The sequence below is a fragment of the Podarcis gaigeae genome, assembly GCF_964106915.1.
Source record: "Podarcis gaigeae genome assembly, chromosome: 4".
Lineage (NCBI taxonomy): Eukaryota > Metazoa > Chordata > Lepidosauria > Squamata > Lacertidae > Podarcis > Podarcis gaigeae.
The window spans coordinates 34,670,404-34,691,608 of record NC_139677.1 but is presented as its reverse complement, the minus strand read 5'-3'; the positions used below and the strand labels follow the sequence as shown (position 1 = coordinate 34,691,608).

Below are 21,205 nucleotides of genomic sequence, written 5' to 3'. Positions count from 1 at the left end.
CAATCGGCAAGTCCTAGGCGCTGAGGCTTTAACCCACAGCGCCACCTGCGTCCCTTGCATTGCGATACAGAGTCTTTAAATGCAATATTCGAGTACCTTTGCTATATCTTTGTGTATCTGTTTTCTGTGGGAATCTTGCTTGCACAAAGCTTTCTGCAGCAAACATGTAAAGGGTAAATGACAGAGATGCATCTTTAAATGCTCTGTGATTAGTTGAGAGTAGACCATTCTACTCTTCTTTGGCTATCCTTTGCTTGCCACTTCCAGTACAGTATCATGCCCCCTTTTGCTACACACTTTGGTGTGTAGGAGAAAGAAAGACAAAAGGAAATGGACATATTCCTTCAGTCACTGAGTTTGCGGTCATGTGCACAATTATCTGGAGATAAGCTCCATCAACCATAGTAGATCTTTCATCTGAGTAAACATGTATACGAATGGCTAGGGTGCTGGACTCAGACTAGGACTGCAATCTTGCATCATTTACCAAGGAGTAAGCCCCATTGAACTCATTGGGACTGAGTCTGAATAGACATGTAAAGCATTGTGCTGTGAGAATGAAGAGACTTCTTTTTTCATTTCTTGTTTATTTTAAAACATTTATACTGCTTCCCCAGGCAAAGGGCATCCAAAACAACTTACAACAATAAAAGCTGCAATGATTTGGTGGGGGGAGAGAATCTAAACTGCATAAGACCTAAGAAATTTCCCCATAGGAATCAATGGAAATCATTTACTTGTTATGTGACTGCCTAACAAATGATTTCCTGAGTAAACAATGTGTTCAGATCATGAGATCTGTGTGTATTGTCTTCTGTGTGATATCTTCTGAGCTCCAGGTGTATGACCTTAATTTCCTAAGTTGAAGGCCACTGACGTTGCCTGGCATCAACTAAGGAAGGGCAATCTGCGTATTTATTCCATAAATAAATCCATTGCTCAGGAATTTTCACATCAAATTACAATTTTGTAAATTATATAAAGAAACTACTTTTAAAATAATAAAACCGTATTATAAGTAAATAAATTTCTAAAATTCCTTACTTATAAGCCTACCTTAAGAACATTCCTTTGAACATGGATTGTTTTTATGTATTTGTTTCCAGTACCTTTTCACAAAACATTTTACACAGCAATCAATAAACATAAAGAACAACTTATTTAGAATGGCTGCTGAAATTGAAAGGATTATTTTTAGATTATTCAGTCATTAGAACTGCGCTGGAAGCCCCAATAAGCCAAATTATTGATTAGAAATAGTAGGCATTTTTTAAAAAAAATTCTCACTAAAGCAATATTCCAGAATGCAACTTATAACTGCAGGAATAACTCCTTCAATGGACAAGCTTTTATATCATTTGGGCAACAGGAGACTGTGGCACAACAAAAACAATCTCATGTTATTGCTCTGTCCCTTCTATTTCCATGCCTGAAAGCCTAGTACTTTGTGGTTAGTTTTTCTTCCCATGCCAAAATGAAGATATTGTGCCTTTTGTTGCTATGCCAACCAACCTTCTATTGCGTGCAGTATCTCTTAACACTGGTTGATATGGCAACCTTTCTCATTACACTTATAGCCACCAAAGAGGTTGTTGGCATACTTATTCACACCAAAAGGCATGCACTTTGGGAGGCAGCTTTCATTGTGCTAGAGACCTGCAAAAATGTTGGTGTGCCACTTGGCCTTCATTTGGAACCAACACATTTTCCAACACTAGCTAAAAATATGCTCTGAGGTAGGTAAAACAAGTCAAAATTAACTGTCCTGCTCCTTTACTTAAAGAAGCACAACAGAGATAAGTAATTGATTTGGCACTGACCTGTTACCTGACCATAAAGCACTTTACCTGACCATAAGGGTAAAGGGAAAGGGACCCCTGACCGACTCTGGGGATGTGGCGCCCATCTCACTTTATTGGCCAAGGGAGCCGGCGTACAACTTCCGGGTCATGTAGCCAGCATGACTAAGCCACTTCTGCTGAACCAGAGCAGCGCACGGAAATGTCGTTTACCTTCCCGCTGGAGCGGTACCTATTTATCTACTTGCACTTTGACGTGCTTTTGAACTGCTAGGTTGGCAGGAGCAGGGACTGAGCAACGGGAGCTCACCCCGTCGCAAGGATTCGAACCACCGACCTTCTGATTGGCAAGTCCTAGGCTCTGTGGTTTAACCCACAGTGCCACCCGCGTCCCATACTACATAGGTAGCAAGGCAATAATCTGGGAAACTTTGATGGTCATGTCTTGCAACACAGAGACTTTCAAATTCTTGGGATAAAAAAGCTGATGGGAACATTTCCTCTTTAAAAAGGTGTATTCAGTTCAAGAAAGTTGAAAGGAAATATCCTTGTTCCAAAGACAACAAACCTTGTTTCCACTCGTGTTTATGTATAAGATATCCTGTTACATATGAATAAATGCACAGGCACCTTCAGAATAGAAACACGAACCAAACTTTATTTAATATACTTAACACTGTAACTCCCTGTTCTCTCCCCCCACCCTCAACTTCTTGTAAGAACTTTTCTTTGTGAAGTGAGCTGCAAAATAAAAAAAACAGAATATTGGGACCATCTTCCTCATCTAAATAAATGTAATTTTATTCCAAATTGGAAATTGCTTTAATAAGTTGATAGGAGTTCCTTTCCAGTTTTTACAATGCTGATTGTAAAATTATTGAGATTGTAGAATTTTTTATTTTTCTATAATGGGAGAGCCATGTTTTCTCCACCAGCTTTGTTATATAATTTTATTACACTGCGATAAATGATAAAACAAATATTTTATGGGTGGCATTGTGTGTGAAAAATACAGTGTGGCAAAGTTTGGAGAGGTAAGCACAAGTGTTTCAGCATTTTATGTATTTAACTATTTGTTCATAGAGTTGTATGGTTTTGAAGGCTACTACTAGTTTATGAAGTCAGCATGAAAGCAGCTTCATCTTCAGTTACTGAGCAGGAAGCTCTTCTCTCCTCTTTCTCAAAAATGGGAATATGATGGAACTTTTGGGAGAGTACAAGATAGCTGTGGTGTGCCTTTCCTGCTATTTATTCTTTTTCCCAGCGACACAGAGTTCTTTTAGACTGCTTCTAGTTTAATCAAATTACTAATATTGCACTATAATGTGGTTTTGGTGCTACACGTATACCTGTGGGTTTTAGTAATCTAGTTTTTGGTTCCAAATTACTTATTAGAGGCCAATAAAAATACTTTGCAATTTTATTACTACTAAAACCAAGCTTTAATTAAGCTATAACTGGTAGAGAATGCATTTGTTCCTATCCTCTACATCTGAAATTGCAGAAAACACCAGGGGGTATATTGTCCTTCTGACGATGCACTAATAGAAATTGTTCATGAGCACTGAGAGCGGAATATAACTGCTATTTCTCTGAACAGTAGTGACAATCATTCTCCACCAAAGATAGTTTTTCATCTTGCAGTATTGTATCGTATCCCCTGAGAAATTCATGTCTGATTTGGGATTCTGAAAAATTCAGATGGATGCCCAATTCTAGTGTAGCTTCTTTCCCATGCTTCCTTCCATGCAAGTAATTCCAAAAGTGTTCCCACAGAGGCAAATGTTGCACCACACAAGGCAGTAGCCCTCACAAAAAAATATTAGTAATTTATCGGTGCACATTTGAGGAAGAAAATAAAAAGTTGAATCTTTCCCTACCCGTTTTCTTTTTTAAAAAGCGACAACCCAGTGACATTTTAATTACACAGAATCGCACGGTGATATGCAACAGAACTCAAATGTTGAACACAAGCTAGGCTTAGAATGAAGTGTATCAGACAAAGAAAATGTACAAAATTGATTTCAGAAGTGTGATATAAATGACTTAAGTTTCTTCTCTTCTCTCCACCAGGACTACACACTAACTATGTATTTCCAACAATACTGGAGAGATAAAAGACTAGCCTATGCTGGGATTCCTCTCAACCTTACGCTTGATAACCGAGTAGCGGATCAACTATGGGTGCCTGATACTTACTTCCTAAACGACAAGAAATCATTCGTGCACGGTGTTACTGTTAAGAATCGAATGATTCGCCTTCATCCAGATGGTACAGTGTTGTATGGCCTCAGGTATGTAGCAGCGTGATCGAGATTTTTCCAGTATTGGTTTTGTGCTGTTGACCTTTGTTCCCTTGGTGTTAAGTTATCATAGACCCTCTACCACCTATCGTGCGTCCTCTAGCGTTTCTCTAAAAGATTCCCCCAGAGAATAAATGACGTTGCTAATACAGTGGTACCTTGTCACTCAAACGGCTTGGCTCCTGAACAAATTGACTCCCGACGTGGCTTCCAGTTGAGTGCAGGAAGCTCCTGCAGCCAATCAGAAGCCTCACCTTGGTTTTGAAACAGTTTCAGGAGTTGAACGGACTCCCGGAACAGATTAAGTTCGAGAACCAAGGTACCACTGTATTTCCTAATTTTGCCAGGTTTTCTTTGCTTCAAAATTTAATCTACCAACTCATATCCAAGTATCTATCAAGCATTCATTTAAAAGCATGTGGTCTGTTGAGAGTTGCACTCCAAGGTCTAATCATGTGTGAAACTTAACTCCCCATCCTTCCTGCTCTTTTACTTCCCACCCCAACAGAGCATACATTCCCTCCTATCTCTGGGGTTCTACATGGCAGTTCCCTCAGACAAACATGCCTTTCTGGTACCTTAATGCCATTGTGTTAGTGCAACAATGAAAAGTGTGTAATATATGTAATGTGGAATATCCAAAGCACTGATAATGAATCACAAGGTAAAGCGAAACTCCTATTGAAGTCACCATGTGGGAGGCTGCTAGTTAGGGCTGCTATCTCATGAATCAGTTCAGTCATATAGAGAGTCAGTGCCAGCAGGGAAGCTTTCAGTTGATCACACTGATTCATATGATAAGCAGCAGTGCCCAGGAAAGCACATGCCTGTAGCTTATGAGTATGGTGGAAATAACTCAAACTGGGCACCAGCGTTGGGTGAAATCAGGGCACAAATTTATTGACTAAACAGCATGTCAGAATCTGCCCTTATTCACCTCCCAAGTCAGATCAGAGTTGTTTGTACTAAATGTTCATTGATTCAGTTCATATCAAATGCTTCATTTTCAAAACATTTTTACACTCCACACTCTCCCAGAAACCCCTGGGCTTGACAGATTGAATCCATGCTGGAGGGTCTCCTCTGTAAACTTCACTCACTTTGGCCAGAGAGGATGGAAATTACACACGGAAACACAGAGCTTCATTGTGTACAGAGTGGCTCAGAATTCAAAACACAGATCCAAGTGGACAGAGTGACTCAGAAACAGATTGGAATTTGTTTTTAAAGTTACAGATACTGATACGGGGGGGGGGCATGCACACCTTTATTTGAGATTATGAAGCCTAACAGCTCCCCAGCATTGAAGCAATAAAATCTACCACTTCCCTAATATTGAAAGAGGAAGCTGTACAATTCCTGAGCTTCTCCCCCAAAAGATAGAACTATGCAAACCCTGAATTAGTCCAAGAGCATCAAGCCTGAGAAACTACCCAGTCTCAGAAATAAGAAGCTGTGTTGCTTGCTATGGTCTTGTTTGTGAAAGGAGCAAGATATATGAAAAACACATTCCATTTTAGTGAAAGCAGGATTCGTTATGTTTTCATTCCTGCTCATTCCCCAGAAAAGTATGAGTGATCCAGAGCCTCTCTACTACTGCCTCAGTAGCCAGTGCTATAATACCACGGTGTTGCATGCCACCCCAATATCCAAGCATTGCAAGATTCCAGGGGTTCCAAGTTCTTACCCAGGATTTGTGTTTCCTTTTGGCAATGAGGCACAGCAGAAACTGTGGTGTCTTTAAGAGCTTATGCTGGAGGGGTTCCCAGCATGAACACACCAGAATGGGTCTTGTTTCTCCCATAGCTACAGCCTTAAATTCAAACAGAAAGCAAATGTTGCTCTCAAATTACAGATAGGTAGCCGTGTTGGTCTGCCATAGTCAAAACAAAAAAAATTCCTTCCAGTAGCACCTTAAAGACCAACTAAGTCAGTTCTTGGTATGAGCTTTCGTGTGCATGCACACTTCTTCAGATACACCGTATCTGAAGAATACCGTATCTGAAGAATACAGATACGTATCACAGTGTATCTGAAGAAGTGTGCATGCACACGAAAGCTCATACCAAGAACTGACTTAGTTGGTCTTTAAGGTGCTACTGGAAGGAATTTTTTTTGTGTGTTGCTCTCAAATGTTGCTCTGGTTCTCTCTCCAGCTTGCTGCTTTACTTCTAGGTCACATCACTGCTCCCCAAACTCTCTACTTTCAATTGTGGCTTTATCCATTGAGCATAGCTGTCAACGTTTCCCCTTTTTTAAGGGAAATTCCCTTATTCCGAATAGGATTCCTTGCAAGAAAAGGGAAATGTTGACAGCTATGCCATTGAGAGAAGGGACCCCACCAATCTGCCATCTTGTACCAAGCCCCTTAATCTCCCTTAACACTCTAAATTCTCATCACCCAGGTTTATCACCTCACCAGGAGGGTAGCCTGGCTATTCCAAGAATCTGAAGCCTGGATTAAATTCTAACATTTGTTAGATCCAAGGAGAAGAGGGGTCTGGCACCCAGTTTAACAATGCCATACAATAGCAACATTTTGTATATAGACCAAAGCCCAACAGCAGCAGTAAATAATGACTTAATGTTAAGTTGCTCATGTCATGCCAACCTTTAATTCAGTTCAACAAATAAACACAAGCTCTGAAGATAAATTGCTGAAAGCAGCAAATCTCTTAAAGAAAACAAATGCTTACATAATCTCTTCAGATTGTAAGAGCTAATTCCATTCTATCCGCAATTTAGTCTTGGAATTTTATTAAACATGTCGAGTAGATGTAAATTACAAAGACTTCTGTGGAAATTAAATCAGCTCAAGGGTATTTACTTCAAACTATTTTCAAGCACTAGTTTGTTGTATATGTCTAATTATATAACTAATAATATTAATCTAAATGATATGAAACTGCGAAATGTTGTACAGAGTTTAAAATAATAATAAAAACCTTACCAACAGCAGCTTTGAGCGTTGCTGCTATCTGCAAATTCAGCCAGTACACTACCTGTATGCATATTTTCTTCAAACATGGCAAGTCTTGCTACTTGAGTGTGGAAATTCCACTCATTGTGCTGGTGTAAGACAGTTGTGGCACTTCACAGCTTGCTGCGGGTGGCAGACTGATTCAGAGCCTCCCAATGGCTGAAGGGAGATTTCCCCTCAGCCATGGGGAAATCAAATTTTACCCGCTCACGATGTCAGCCCAATTGTGGGCAGGCTTTAGGAGGTATCAGCAGGCGGAGCGGGCAGAGCCAGGTGGAAATTTGGTGTTGTTTCTGCTTGGGTCCACTTCTTTGGGATTTAAAGGGGCCTGCCTCCTCGCCCGGCAGCGCAGTCTGCATTGTGAAATAGGAATGCATTCAGATACCTGCACTTCTTTAGCAATTTCTGAAGACAGTCACAACAGTTGCAATTAATGGAGATTACCTACTTCTAGGTGCATGCAGGGCAAGAGATTTGTTGTTGTTTAGTCGTTTAGTCGTGTCCGACTCTTCGTGACACCATGGACCAGAGCACGCCAGGCACTCCTGTCTTCCACTGCCTCCCGCAGTTTGGTCAGACTCATGCTGGTAGCTTCGAGAACACTGTCCAACCATCTCGTCCTCTGTCGTCCCCTTCTCCTTGTGCCCTCCATCTTTCCCAACATCAGGGTCTTTTCCAGGGAGTCTTCTCTTCTCATGAGGTGGCCAAAGTATTGGAGCCTCAGCTTCAGGATTTGTCTTTCCAGAGAGCACTCAGGGCTGATTTCCTTAAGAATGGAAAGGTTTGATCTTCTTGCAGTCCATGGGACTCCCAAGAGTCTTCTCCAGCACCATAATTCAAAAGCATTAATTCTTTGGTGATCAACCTCCTTTATGGTCCAGCTCTCACTTCCATACATCACTACTGGGAAAACCATAGCTTTAACTATACAGCCCTTTGTTCGCAAGCTGATGTCTCTGCTTTTTTGGCAAACAGCATTATTGGAAAAAAACTGACACAAAAATTCTAAGCAGCAAGAGGTCAAAAGAAACACAACTATTTCTGTGCAGTCTGGTGTGCCTTAATTGATTACAGAATAACAGAACAGTGTCCATAGTTTATGGCACAGTCTGGTGTGCATGAAGTATGTATTTTAATTTTTCCCTTCCCCTCTTCCTATAAATTCCAATTGTTACTGATACAAATTACCTTTTACTTATGGTTTCCAATCTAAACAATACATGTTACCATGCATCGTTTTGTTGCTGTAATAACTGTAATTATTTTGGTATATACACTTCAACACAACTTTGTTAATATACTCATAAATGTTTACAGAAGTTTTTGTCATTGTTTTATTTTTATGTAATTGTTGCATGCCATAAACTCTGATGTAAACAAAGATATATATCAATACAGTCGTGTTAAGCAGTTTCAAGATGAAAATGAATAAAAACTACATTGGGGGGGGGGAGAGATGAAATAAGTCAAGCTCTGCTGATTTCAACTGTAACACTCCCACTGATGGGATGGTTTGGTCAGAATTCACCCAGGTTAAATGATTTGCATATTGACAGCATGGTTAGCCTTATCCTGGGCTATAGAGGGTTTGGCTCAAGTGTTCCACCGCTCAGTTCTGCTACATGAGCTGCCCACCCACTGCCAAGACACAAATGTCTCCCCCTTCCACTGACCTGATGTGCAGGTGAAGCCCATTGGCAAGGCCCCCACCAATGGAGTCGAGTGGAAAGCCCCAAAGCAGAGAGGCTGAATTGACTTGGGATCTGCTGGATCCTGAGTGGGTTCCACAGTCATGTTTGGCTGGTATTGAGCCCAGGCCAGGCCCGATCACTGCACCAGCCTCAAGCTGACCCAAGGATTATCTTCCCCTGCAGCTTCTGCCATTGCTATGAATAGCAGGACTGCAGATATAGCAGTGTCTCCATGGCGTCACAGATGCAGAGGGGGGTTGAATTGTGGCCTTAGATTTTTAAACTTTTAGGTAAGGTTTTTAAAAAATTGTATGGTAATGTATAATCCATATCCTGTTCACTCTCCAGAACCCATTATTTTCAATATTTACAGGTAGAGACTAGGCGCTGAGCTATGATTACTTGCATTAGATTATTCACCCTGTGAAGGAGAGAAGGGTCAGATTCTGGTTGAAGCCCTGTACTTTAGTTGTGGGTCTGCTTTTCTTTCCAGATGATGAGGTTCTGAAGCCGACTCTTTAGATATACAGTAGTACCTCGGTTTAAGAACAGTCCGGCTTAAGAAGGATTTGGTTTACAAACTTCGCAAAACCGGAAACTTTACCTTGGTCTAAGAACAGAATCCAAATGGTGGAAGGCCACCAGCAGCGGGAGTCCTCATTAGGGAAAGTGTGCCTTGGTTTAAGTATGATTTTAGTTTAAAAACTGACTTCCGGAACAGATTAAGTTTGTAAACAGAGGTACCACTGTACTGCAGATTTTATGTTCATACAGAAAGAACTCAGAAAGACAAATTCAGACATAATTGTAGGCGCCACACACATATTTAAAAATGTGGGGTGTAGATAACAAAAATAACTTTCTGTGGATAACAAAAATGACTTTCTGAAAAATATAATTGTCTGTACAATCCTATTCTTTCCCACCTTTCCCTTCACCCCATTTTAAGGTAGTTACCATGGTCATGAGCATTGTGAATAATATGTCAAGCCACAGAACACTTAGATTTCCCGAAGTATAGTCAGCTTGCACATTTTCAAAGAGAAAGGTCACAGTGGCTTAAGAAATGGACAAAATGTGAGATAAACACAAACTGACTGCTCAATGTATTTACTTGTTTATTTATAACATTTATGAAGAGATAAGTATCAAAACCAACCCAATATTTCCAAATGCATTCAGGCAGGCAATGTCTACAACATTTGAAAACAATTAGCCCCTGTTTGATAAGGTTTCTACTTTAGTTATATTGCAATAAAGAATCGGTCTTGTACAGTATTGTAGTCAGGTATTGCTACATAGTTATGCATTGAAAGAAAGAAGAATAACTGTTCCTTCCTTTCTTTGATACATAACTTCCATAAACACTGGCCTAGGTTTTGAGCTGCTTGGTTTGGCTTATTGCAAAGATGCTTGAGATAGCCCTTATCAACACGAGCTTTCTGTAAACAAGGGGAAAGGAACGTTTAAAGGTCCTTGAATGTGCCATCAACAAGTGGTAGAACATTCCTTTGTGAAGATTTATTTGTAAAGATGAAATCCCTAAACTCACTTAGCAGGGAGTAAATCCCATTGAATTTTCTTAGAATTAGTTCTGAGTACCTTGGTTTAAGAACAGCTTAGTTTATTAACAACTTGGATTAAGAACGCTGCAAACCCAGAAGTAGGTGTTTTGGTTTGTGAACTTTGCCTTGGAAGCAGAACATGTTCTGCTTCCTGTTGAGTGTGTTTCATTTGTAAATTGAGTCCTGCGCTGCTATGAGATAGCACACCTTGGTTTAAGAATGCTTTGGTTTAAGAACCGACTTCCGAAACAGACTAAGTTCATAAACCAAGGTATCACTGTACACAGAAACAGGAATGCATTACAGAGTTTACAGTGGTCATATAAGTGTAACTTGGGGCTAAATTTTGTTATACTTATCTATTTTAATTTTTTTAAATCCTTGACTATGCTGCTCCTTTCCTTCCAAGTGTGCAAGCTCTGCAACATTTTATACAAACAATATAGGAGTATAAGGAATACAGGCATATAACTCAAAACCACAGAGAAAAGCATTGTACCATAAGTAGTTAAAGTGTGTTTGCCCACATATATTCATTTTAAAATGCATGAAAATGCACGATAAAGGCTAGGAGCTCCCTTGATTTATTGAAGCAAAACATTTTATATTTGTTTGCTTAAATAACTTGATGCAAGCAGAAAAGCTCAGGTCTTTTATTTGTCCGGTGCACTAAACTGGAACTGCTTGCAAAACGATTCCACTTCTTTAACAAATAAATAGGATTATATAATTACCAGAATGGTGCATTTTAAAACAAGCTTGATTGGCCCTTAGCTTAAGGTAGCATGCTTTTCAAAAGGGGGGTCATTTGGTGTTACTTGTACATGTTAAGTCACAGCTGCTGCTGTCATACTGGAGAAATACAGTCTCCCTGTGCTAAATAGTCTTGAGCACCTTGCCTCGGGAATTAGCTGGGTGCTAGCAGATGTTTGGTAAAAAGGAATTCATCCCTGAAGCCACAGACCAGCTGCAAAGGCACTCTTCAGAAGCTGTTCCAGTCCTTAAGAGTTTTGTTAATATATTTTTTTTATCCTGCATACTGTAATGTGAACCCTTGAGAAATCTTTTGCAGCTTTTTCTCTATCACCCCAATTCATCTTCCATTTGGCTGATCAGACTGTTTTCCCTCATTCAATGAAATGGTTTACTTTGAACTTCATTGGACAGGTTTGCTGACAAACTCCATAGCAAGCTCCCATGATCAAGCCACAGAGTAGCAAAATTTCTAAGTCAATGCATAAAGCATTATGTTTAAGCACTTGTTTAAAAAACACACATTAAGGTTGCACCTGTGCACCCACTTACCTGGGAGGATGCCCCATTGAATTCAGTGGGATTTGCCTCTGAGTAGGCATGCTAGCTGAACATCCACATGATTGTTGGTTATAGTCTTCTGTGTCAAATCAGTTTGATCCTCAACCTGCATGTGTTATATTAACAAATAATGCCTTTGGTTCTAAGTAGCACTGTGTTGTGATGGAGATAGTATGGAATGTAGCAGTTTTGTTTTCTATTCCAACCAAGCTTTGCCCACATTGGACCACCTCTTGCAGCAAGTGTCAGCCAGTTTAGTGTAGTGGTTAAGAGCAATAGACTTGTAATCTGGGGAACTGGGTTCGTGTCTCTGCTCCTCCACATGCAGCTGCTGGGTGACACTTGGGCTAGTCACACTTCTTTGAAGTCTCTCAACCCCACTCACCTCACAGAGTGTTTGTTGTGGGGGAGGAAGGGAAAGGAGAATGTTAGCTGCTTTGAGACTCCTTCAGGTAGTGATAGAGTGGGATATCAAATCCAAATTCTTCTTCTTCTATATCTCAGCCATCTGCGTATTATTTTAAAAGCTCAATTATATGCAAAATTATACACAACCCCACCATATATAGTAGGTATAAGCATCGTGCCCCATATGGTACTCTATTCCTTCATCATCATTTTATAAATAACAACACAGAAGTAATTTGTATAGAGTTATATACATTGTTGCATGTATCTGTTTATGTATCTGTTTATTTACTTTAGGAAACCTGGAGCGTATATGTGTGTGATATATGTTTTTAGTGGAACTGGTAAAAAAATAATTTGCTTCTCATTGAGATTAAGGAGTAAGGAATTAGAAAAGGAAAACAGTTGTAAGATAAGCTTGACATCAAGGTTTGCAGAAAATTCCAGGCCTAGTACTTTGTTCAAATTTGTGTTCCAATTTTTCAAAACTGTTCTTCCCCTGAAAAAAAGGTTTCCATTTTTTCTGCCCCACATTTTAGAATTTCAGTGGGTGCATCATTTTGAGTTTACCTCGTCGTTTTGAGGGGCGAGGTTCCTAAACTAACAAGGATAGTCTTTTATTAGCATTGTACCTTTTCATTTGAAAATTACCGTTAACATTTTGGATATGGCAGAATAAAGAAATATTTAATGAATAAGTAAAAACAGAGTTGCCATGTATCTGTCTGTGCTGCATTTGGCTGTGCAGAAATAGAGACATTAAACTGGGGTACCGTACTGGATCCGACCAGTGAGCCGGATCCTTATCTTCTCCACCCCTCATGGTCCAACTGTGACGGGTGGGTGCAACCACCCCTTATCTAACTCCTGAAGTCACAGTGATGTCAGAAGATTGACACTTGTTAAAAATTAAAGGGGGTGGGGTGCTCCTCTGCAGAGAAAGTAGCTTGTGTTCAAAGTGCATCCTCCAGTTCTTTGAATATGGGTGGCTTTCTGTGAAAAGAAACGAAAAACACTTTTCAATAGAAGGAAATTGGGTTCAAAGTCCTGGAGGAAGCGCTTTGAATCCTAGCTGCTGCTTCCGGTCCCCTCAACTGCACCAAGGAGTTTCTGAAGGGGAGCTCTTTTGTGTAACTGATAACTTGCTGATTATCGGGGCTTCAGCTGTGCAGGGTCCTCTTCAAGCAAAGATAAGCAATTCGCTGTTGGTGCTTTCAAGGAGCCCTGCTCTGTGCTTGGAAGTCCCAAGAACTGGCTGATAGGTGCCCACAAACTCCTTTTTGTCCCAGCCACATCTACCCGCCCCACATAGGATGAAAGGTGCAGGACAGGTGAGCATGGCCTTGCCCAAATGGCCTGATGAGACAAATGGGGAGCCTAGTGGGCAACAGGCTGCCCACCCATGAGCTTAGTCCTAGTGAAGGAATAGCAAACGATTCAGTACCTCTCTCACATTACTTATCAGTTCCTGTTTGTCTTTACTTTTTAATGTTATATTTATTTAAGGGACTGTTGATTTATTGCTCTTATAAAGTTCCTATTGTTGCATTTTGTTTCAGAATTACAACCACTGCAGCTTGCATGATGGACTTGCGAAGATACCCATTAGATGAGCAGAATTGTACACTGGAAATAGAAAGCTGTACGTACACATAAAAGTACTTGCTTTACTAGATTCAGTTGTGTTGAATATTTTAGCACAAATTATAACAATTTTTTTTTAAAAAAAAATATTTTTTATTCATTTTCACAAATATAACAAAATAAAAACATAACATAACATACAATGACATAACATAACATACTAAGACATAACATACAATAACATACATAACACGACTTCCCCAAGCCTTCCCTTCACTGCACCCTTATTTTTTTTTTAAAACAGCATTTCTAGCAATCCTTCATTCCAATTCATAACTGATTCTCTTTATATTTTATTTAAATTTAAGATTTAACAGCTATAATTCTCTATCTTATATCCCTTGACATTTTAGCATTCCGAAATTTTACAACAGTTCCTAAGATAAACTTTAAATTTTCTCCAGTCCTCTTCCACCGTCTCTCTCCTCTGGTCACGGATTCTGCCGGTCATCTCTGCCAATCCCATAAATTCTGTCACCTTGGTCTGCCATTCTTCCAGAGTGGGTAGTTCTTGCTTCTTCCAATATTTTGCTAGTAGAATTCTTGCTGCTGTGGTTGCATACATGAAGAATGTTCTGTCTTCCTTTGGTACCATTTGGTCGACCATGCCCAAGAGAAAAGCCTCTGGTTTTTTAGCAAATGTCCGCTTGAGAATTTTCTTCATTTCATTATAGATCATTTCCCAGTAGGCCTTAATCTTTGGGCAGGTCCACCAAAGGTGGTAAAAAGTTCCTTCACATTCATTACACTTCCAGCAATTATTATTGGGCAAATGATATATCTTTGCTAGCCTGGCTGGGGTCATGTACCACCTATAGATCATTTTCATTATATTCTCTTTTAAGGCAGTGCATGCCGTAAATTTAATGCCTGTGGTCCATAACCTTTCCCAGTCCGCAAACATAATGTCATGACCAATATCTTGTGCCCATTTAATCATTGCTGATTTAACTGTTTCATCTTGGGTGTTCCATTTCAGCAGCAAATTATACATTCTAGACAAATTCTTAGTATTGGGCTCCAATAGTTCCGTTTCTAACTTTGACCTCTCCTTCTGAAATCCTACTTTCCTGTCTTGCTTAAATGTTTCATTAATCTGCTGGTGATGTAACCAGTCTCTGACTTTAGGTTTTAATTTCTCCAAGCTCTGTAATTTGAGCTTTTCACCATCATATTCCAAGATTTCACTGTATTTTGGCCAGTCTGAATCCATATTAAGTTTTTTTACCGCTTTAGCTTCCAGGGGTGACAACCACCTGGGGGTTTTATTTTCCAACAAATCTTTATAACGATTCCATACATTAAACAATGCTTTCCTGACAATATGGTTTTTAAAACCTCTATGCACTTTTACCTTGTCATACCATAAATATGCATGCCAACCGAAGTTGTTATCATATCCTTCTAGATCTAAAATGTCTGTATTCTCAAGAAGTAGCCATTGCTTCAGCCAGCAAAAAGCTGCTGCTTCATAATAAAGTCTTAAGTCCGGCAGGGCAAAGCCCCCTCTATCCTTTGCATCAGTTAGAATCTTAAATTTTATTCTGGGCTTTTTGCCCTGCCAGACAAAATTAGATATATCTTTCTGCCACTTCTTGAAACAGTCCATTTTGTCCAAAATTTGTAATGTCTGAAATAAAAACAACACTCTCGGCAATACATTCATCTTAATAACAGCAATTCGGCCTAACAAGGAGAGTCTTAACCTAGACCATATGTCGAGATCTTTCTTCACCTCCAACCAACATTTCTCATAGTTATCTTTAAATAGGTTCACATTTTTTGATGTTAAGTTCACCCCCAGGTATTTCACCTTTTTTGTTATTTCTAAACCGGTTTCTCTTTACAATTTTAATTTTGCTGCTCAGTTATTTGTTTGGTTTCCCATTCACATTCATGCCACATTCTGAAGTCTCAGGATGGTAGTAGGGCTGGCATAAAGGGCTGACATTGTTAGGCATTTATTGAAGGCTGCACCTTAGCAGGGGTCCGCTGGCAAAATTCAGATCCCTATGCCCTTTTCTATGTCACTGCCTCATCAGCTGCCCTCTCCAAGCAAGTGAACAGTGACGGGGCAGTCACCTGACCTCTCTCTCTCTGGTTGGTGGTATGGATTGGGCCCAGAAGGGCAAGGCAAATGAAAGGGCAACAGCATCAGAGATGAAGAGGAACAGTTCCTGTGAAAGGGAGGCCCCCTGAACACACACACACACACACACACACACACACACACACGGAAGCTGACACTGGATAGGACAACCTAGGACAAAATATGAGTTTCTTAATGTTAAATCTGTTGCATATGATGCAGGCAAAACTATGTACTTTCAGCTTCTATTTATGCAAATCAGAAGGTTAAGCAAGTGTTTAAGTTCGCCCCATTGAAATCGCTGCAACTTAAAAGTGTTTGGTTTTTGTTTGGATCATGGCCACTGTATTCCCTTGATTTTTGCTTTTTTATTTTTGCAGGGATCTTTTTCATTTTCGTATGTAGAAAAATATATAAGTACATAAATATAGTAGCTAAGTTGCTATTATTTGTGGGCATAAAAAAAACCCCAACCCCAAAGGCATGGAAAATATAATGCCGTTCTGATTAGGCACGAGCAATGACTGGATGCTTATCTACAACACAAGAGAACTAGTGTTCATGTTTTAATCAGATTCAGTTTGAGGAAAGCAAGCACTGAGATTCAATTTGCTTTCAGTGTGCTTTATTATGGATGAGTGATCTTGCTATGCCCCCCTCCCCCCTCTTGGGCTGTCAGATAGACCTACTTATGATTAGAAGTTCAGCTTCATGTAAGAAGTAAAACCTCTCTCTCCCCCATCCAGTTGTTTTCCGTAATTGGAGTGCTCATATCATTTAAATTTGTATTTCAAGAGCCAGCGCTTTCTTCTACAATGCAAAGGGTATAGAGAATTTCTACACGCCTAAAATATCAATACACACTAATGAACACTTTTGTGTAAATTACGCTTGGCTTGCTACCACTTTCCTGTTGAAGTTACAGGAGTTTTGCCATGGATTTCAAAGGAAGAATTAGGCCATCTGCCTCAAATTTGTCTCACAGCACTTCTAAAGTCTCTTTCTCAAAAAAAAAATTAGTACAGTAGAACTCTAGCATTTAAAAAAACCCCACAAAAAATTAGTTCTTCAAATAGTGTTTCAGGATACATCTATGTCATTGTTATTTAAAGGATTGAATGTTCTTTTTTAGTGCGTCCAATCACTTCAGTACATGCATGCCAGGGTGCTTCTACCTTCCCTGGCCCTGGCAGTGGTTACATTGCTGACACTGTAAGGCTGGCATGAAGACTGGGTTATTTTCATCTTCCTTTCAGTGCAGATTGTGCTAATGAAGGGGGGAAACCCTGCTTTTTAATGGCCCATTTCCAGTGCTCCTGATTGTGCTTCAACCCAGAACCACAAGTATAAAAATCTGAAGCGCAGACCCTCTGGGCTCACCGTTCGAAGGAGATTGGTGTCGATAGAAAAAACACCTCTATATCTAGGGTTGTGCTCAATACTTACGGGGGGGGGGGCTGCAAAAGTAGTCCCTCAAATCATAAACATTGTTGTCATCCACTCTTGTTCATGGCTTCTTCATTGTTCAGTCTTTAGTCCTGTGGGTCCCATTTTTATAGTGTCTTCTTCACATAGGCAGCATACATGCCATTTATTTAAATCACATTTGCTTGCCCCCCAAAAAAGAATACTGGGAATGGTAATTTTCTGCAAATTGTAGTTCAGTGACAGGTAAGGAACAGTTCCCGTGATTATTGGTGGGGGGTGATTTAAATGTGCTTTAAATGTATGGTGTATGTGTGGTCACAGACCACATGATCCCAGCCAGTCAAGGATTGCATGATGACGTAATGTCCCTATTTAACCAATAAGATTGACCATATATATGACAACATCACATGACTAATTCAGAGTTAGGACAATGGTTTCTGTTCTTACTCTGAAGTATTCCTAAAAAGAACCTCCAGTTTTAAGTCTTCTTCGTTTTTTTTTTTACTATCTGTAACTTTAAACTTATTACATAAGACATAATATTTTTGGAGGTAAGTTCTTCAGGTTGTGCAGGAGCTACCATATAATAAACATGCATTACTATAGCATCAATTCTTAGCATGAAGCCAAGAATGGGATTTATTTATTTTTGTCCCTTTAAATATAAACAAGAAAATAAGGATAGATGACACATCTGATGGGCAGTTGTTCTCATCCTGGCAGCTGACAGATGTTTCAATTGGACCTAACAAAAAGAGACAGAAGTAGTGTCTAATAGGCCCATGGCAAGCTTATTGGTTTCTGAGGGATTGACGTCTGTAGTAGCCAGATAGTTGCATCACATTTATTAGTCAACAAAACTTGGTAAGAAATACACACGTGGCTGCCCCTGCTCTACTTCTTGAGAGGGAGTGAATTCGTTGCTCTTCTGGGGCAATGAAGACTCAGACAAAATTGTGCCTTGGAGGAATGCTGTTTTATTTTCTGAAATTGTTGTTTATGGTTGTTATCTTGTAGTTCTGTATTGCTTGTCCTCTAACAATGGTCAGTTTTACATTTAAGCACCCATGATTCTAAAGCATTTGTGCTTTGTTGACAGATGGATACACAACAGATGACATAGAATTTTACTGGCGAGGTGGGAATAATGCAGTCTCTGGAGTGGAAAGAATTGAACTTCCTCAGTTCTCTATTGTGGAACACAAACTTGTGTCCAGGAATGTTGTCTTTGCCACAGGCAAGTATTTATCGTGCTTTGAATGCTCAGCATCGTTAGCTCTCTTGCACATGCCTATTTTTGTCTCTATATGGCCATAGAGGTGACAAAAAATGGGTGGCCAGATCATAGCTTCGAAAATAAAGGACACTGGTGTTATAATGACTGGAATAAAAGACAACCGAGACATTCCATGTTTTTGTGATGGTCTAGAATAAAGGATATAAGTATGAACTTCCCAAACTACTGTAGGGCTTGTGGGGGTAGGGTGGGATGCTTTGGCAAAGCAAGACTGCCAACCAAGCACTTTAGAGGCAAAGTCCTTTTATTTGATGATTTCAGGGATTTGATATGAAAACATTTTGCAATATCCTACCTACCACTGGGGACGCGGGTGGCGCTGTGGGTTAAACCACAGAGCCTAGGATTTGCCGATCAGAAGGTTGGCGGTTCGAATCCCCACGACGGGGTGAGCTCCCGTCCTTGGTCTCTGCTCCTGCCAACCTAGCAGTTTGAAAACACGTGAAAGTGCAAGTAGATAAATAGGTACCGCTCTGGTGGGAAGGTAAACGGCGTTTCCGTGCGCTGCTCTGGTTCGCCAGAAGTGGCTTAGTCATGCTGGCCACATGACCCGAAAGCTGTACGCCGGCTCCCTCAGCCAATAAAGCGAGATGAGCGCCGCAACCCCAGAGTCGGTCACGACTGGACCTAATGGTCAGGGGTCCCTTTACCTTTACCTTTTACCTACCATTAATGCTGCAAATTATGAACCATACAGAACAGACAGTTGGGCATAGTAGTATTAAAAATGAGAATAATAAGGGGCTGTAAACAAGAACAGGGGCAACACTTAAAGATCAGAAACTGACTGAAATAGTACAGCAAAAATAATTCACTCAGAAACAGCTTTATGAACCAAGCCACCAGTCTGAATTTTCCTGATTAAATTATTTTGGGAGTATTGCCTGTATAGTGCTAACCAAGCTAATAGATAAACATAGTAATGGAGAAATAAGATCCCACCCCCCATAAAAAATATTTCTTTCTTTTTTTAATTATTAGGTTTTTATATCAGGCTTTTGTTCTAATTATGAGCACTGTAACAAGTCCTGACAGAATTCACTATTTTGATAATTATTTTTAAGATTTAGGGTTATCTAATTTAAACATCCATGAGCTGGGATCAAGGGGAAGAAGGCTATTCCACCATCTTGTGGAGATGACATCACACGGACACACACTTACAGTAATATGTGCAAATTATTTTGTAAATGTAAATTAACTATATCTCTGTACTTCACAAAATTTCAAAAGGTAACCAGATAGGTGTTCAAGAATCACAACATATTTTCTCTAATATGCATTAGCTTCAATGTGAACTCACAAAGTGATTTTTATTCGAGGTTTTATAGGTAACAAAACAGCCCATCAAATGTGTTTTTGCTTCTGTAGAGGAGGAGCATATTCTCCCTTTACTAACGTCATCAATAGTTATATATATAACTGTTATTTCCCTTGTTTTCTAATAGGTGCCTATCCAAGACTGTCGCTGAGCTTTAAGTTGAAGAGGAATATTGGATACTTTATTCTTCAGACCTACATGCCCTCGATACTGATTACCATTTTATCGTGGGTGTCCTTCTGGATCAATTATGATGCATCTGCAGCACGAGTTGCTCTCGGTATGGAATGAGGATTAATGGGGCATTACCCTGTCATATCCTTGTAGGAGGTTGTTACAACAGCCACATATTTAAGCACAGGTGACAAAGGATTGCATGCAGATGGGTGAGTGGACTGGCACAGGAGGGATGGAGCATTTCCCAGAAAATAAACAGGCTGTCAGATGAGGGAAGTCCCCATTTCCACAAACAGCGAAGAAATGCAGTAAGTTGCTACAGCTACAGTCCTCAGCAGGAGAATAAAGACTTTTCACAGACTGGGCTTTTTTTGCAATCCTGTGTTACAGCTTGCCTCAGATCAGAAGTGGTTTGCCCAGTGGGGTTGGACCCACAGCAGTAGCCCCCCAGGAGCAAAGCAATGCTGATTACTGGTAGCAGGAGGTGAAAGACAGTGACAAAGTTGGGGATGCATAACCAACAGAGCCAATCCATTGCTCACACCACTGTATGTACGCAGCCTCAATCTTGCCACTGCTTCACTCGTCCTGGTAAGCAGTGGCTCCGTTCCCTTTGCTGTTGAAGCAGTTGGGTGATGCAAGGGGGACCGAGCCGAGAGAGGTTTCTGAAGTCCAAGCCCTTCTCTGATTATCGAGCTGGCTTTGTGGGGGAGGATGAGGAGGGCAAAGGAATATATAGGCCACTTTGCTTCCTCTTCTTCCTCCCAGTTCCTCATGGATTCTCCCTTGTTACATATGTTTACAGACATGGGGTAACCCAGAATAAGATCAGCACTGAATTGCATGCTGTCCCATTGTCCACTCTCAAGTGTAAAACACCTGCTGTTGGAACATCAATAGTTTTCCAGCTATTATCTGTTCAAGGAACTGTTTCCATATCACCTGCCACAGAACATCTGTGCTTTTAAGTGGGTTCTTAAGAACAACAACAACAACAACAACAACAACAACAACAACAATTTTATTATTTATACACCGTCCATCTGGTTCTAAAGCACACATGCCATTCACACAGGACACTTGCTAGAGCTTTGGAGTTTCGCTTGTTAGGGTACACATTTCAGATAGAATTGGTGGGCCAGCCAACTTTCGCCATTACCACCCCTTGGTACAGAGAAACCCATGA

General features: G+C 40.2%; 1 protein-coding gene across 3 annotated transcripts in view; it reads left to right on the top strand.

Moving 5' to 3' along the window:
• GABRB3 (gamma-aminobutyric acid type A receptor subunit beta3) overlaps window positions 1-21,205 on the top strand; it is a 194,520-nt gene that overhangs the window by 165,529 nt on the left and 7,786 nt on the right. For 2 of the 3 annotated variants that reach the window (XM_083734475.1, XM_083734476.1), the window contains 4 exons: window positions 3,873-4,093; window positions 13,620-13,702; window positions 18,324-18,461; window positions 19,970-20,122. In XM_083734475.1, the coding sequence (XP_083590601.1) occupies window positions 3,873-4,093; window positions 13,620-13,702; window positions 18,324-18,461; window positions 19,970-20,122 (595 nt within the window). Of the gene's footprint in view, window positions 1-1,572; window positions 1,737-3,872; window positions 4,094-13,619; window positions 13,703-18,323; window positions 18,462-19,969; window positions 20,123-21,205 lie in introns of those variants that run through there. The other variant, XM_083734477.1, reaches the window with a different exon arrangement.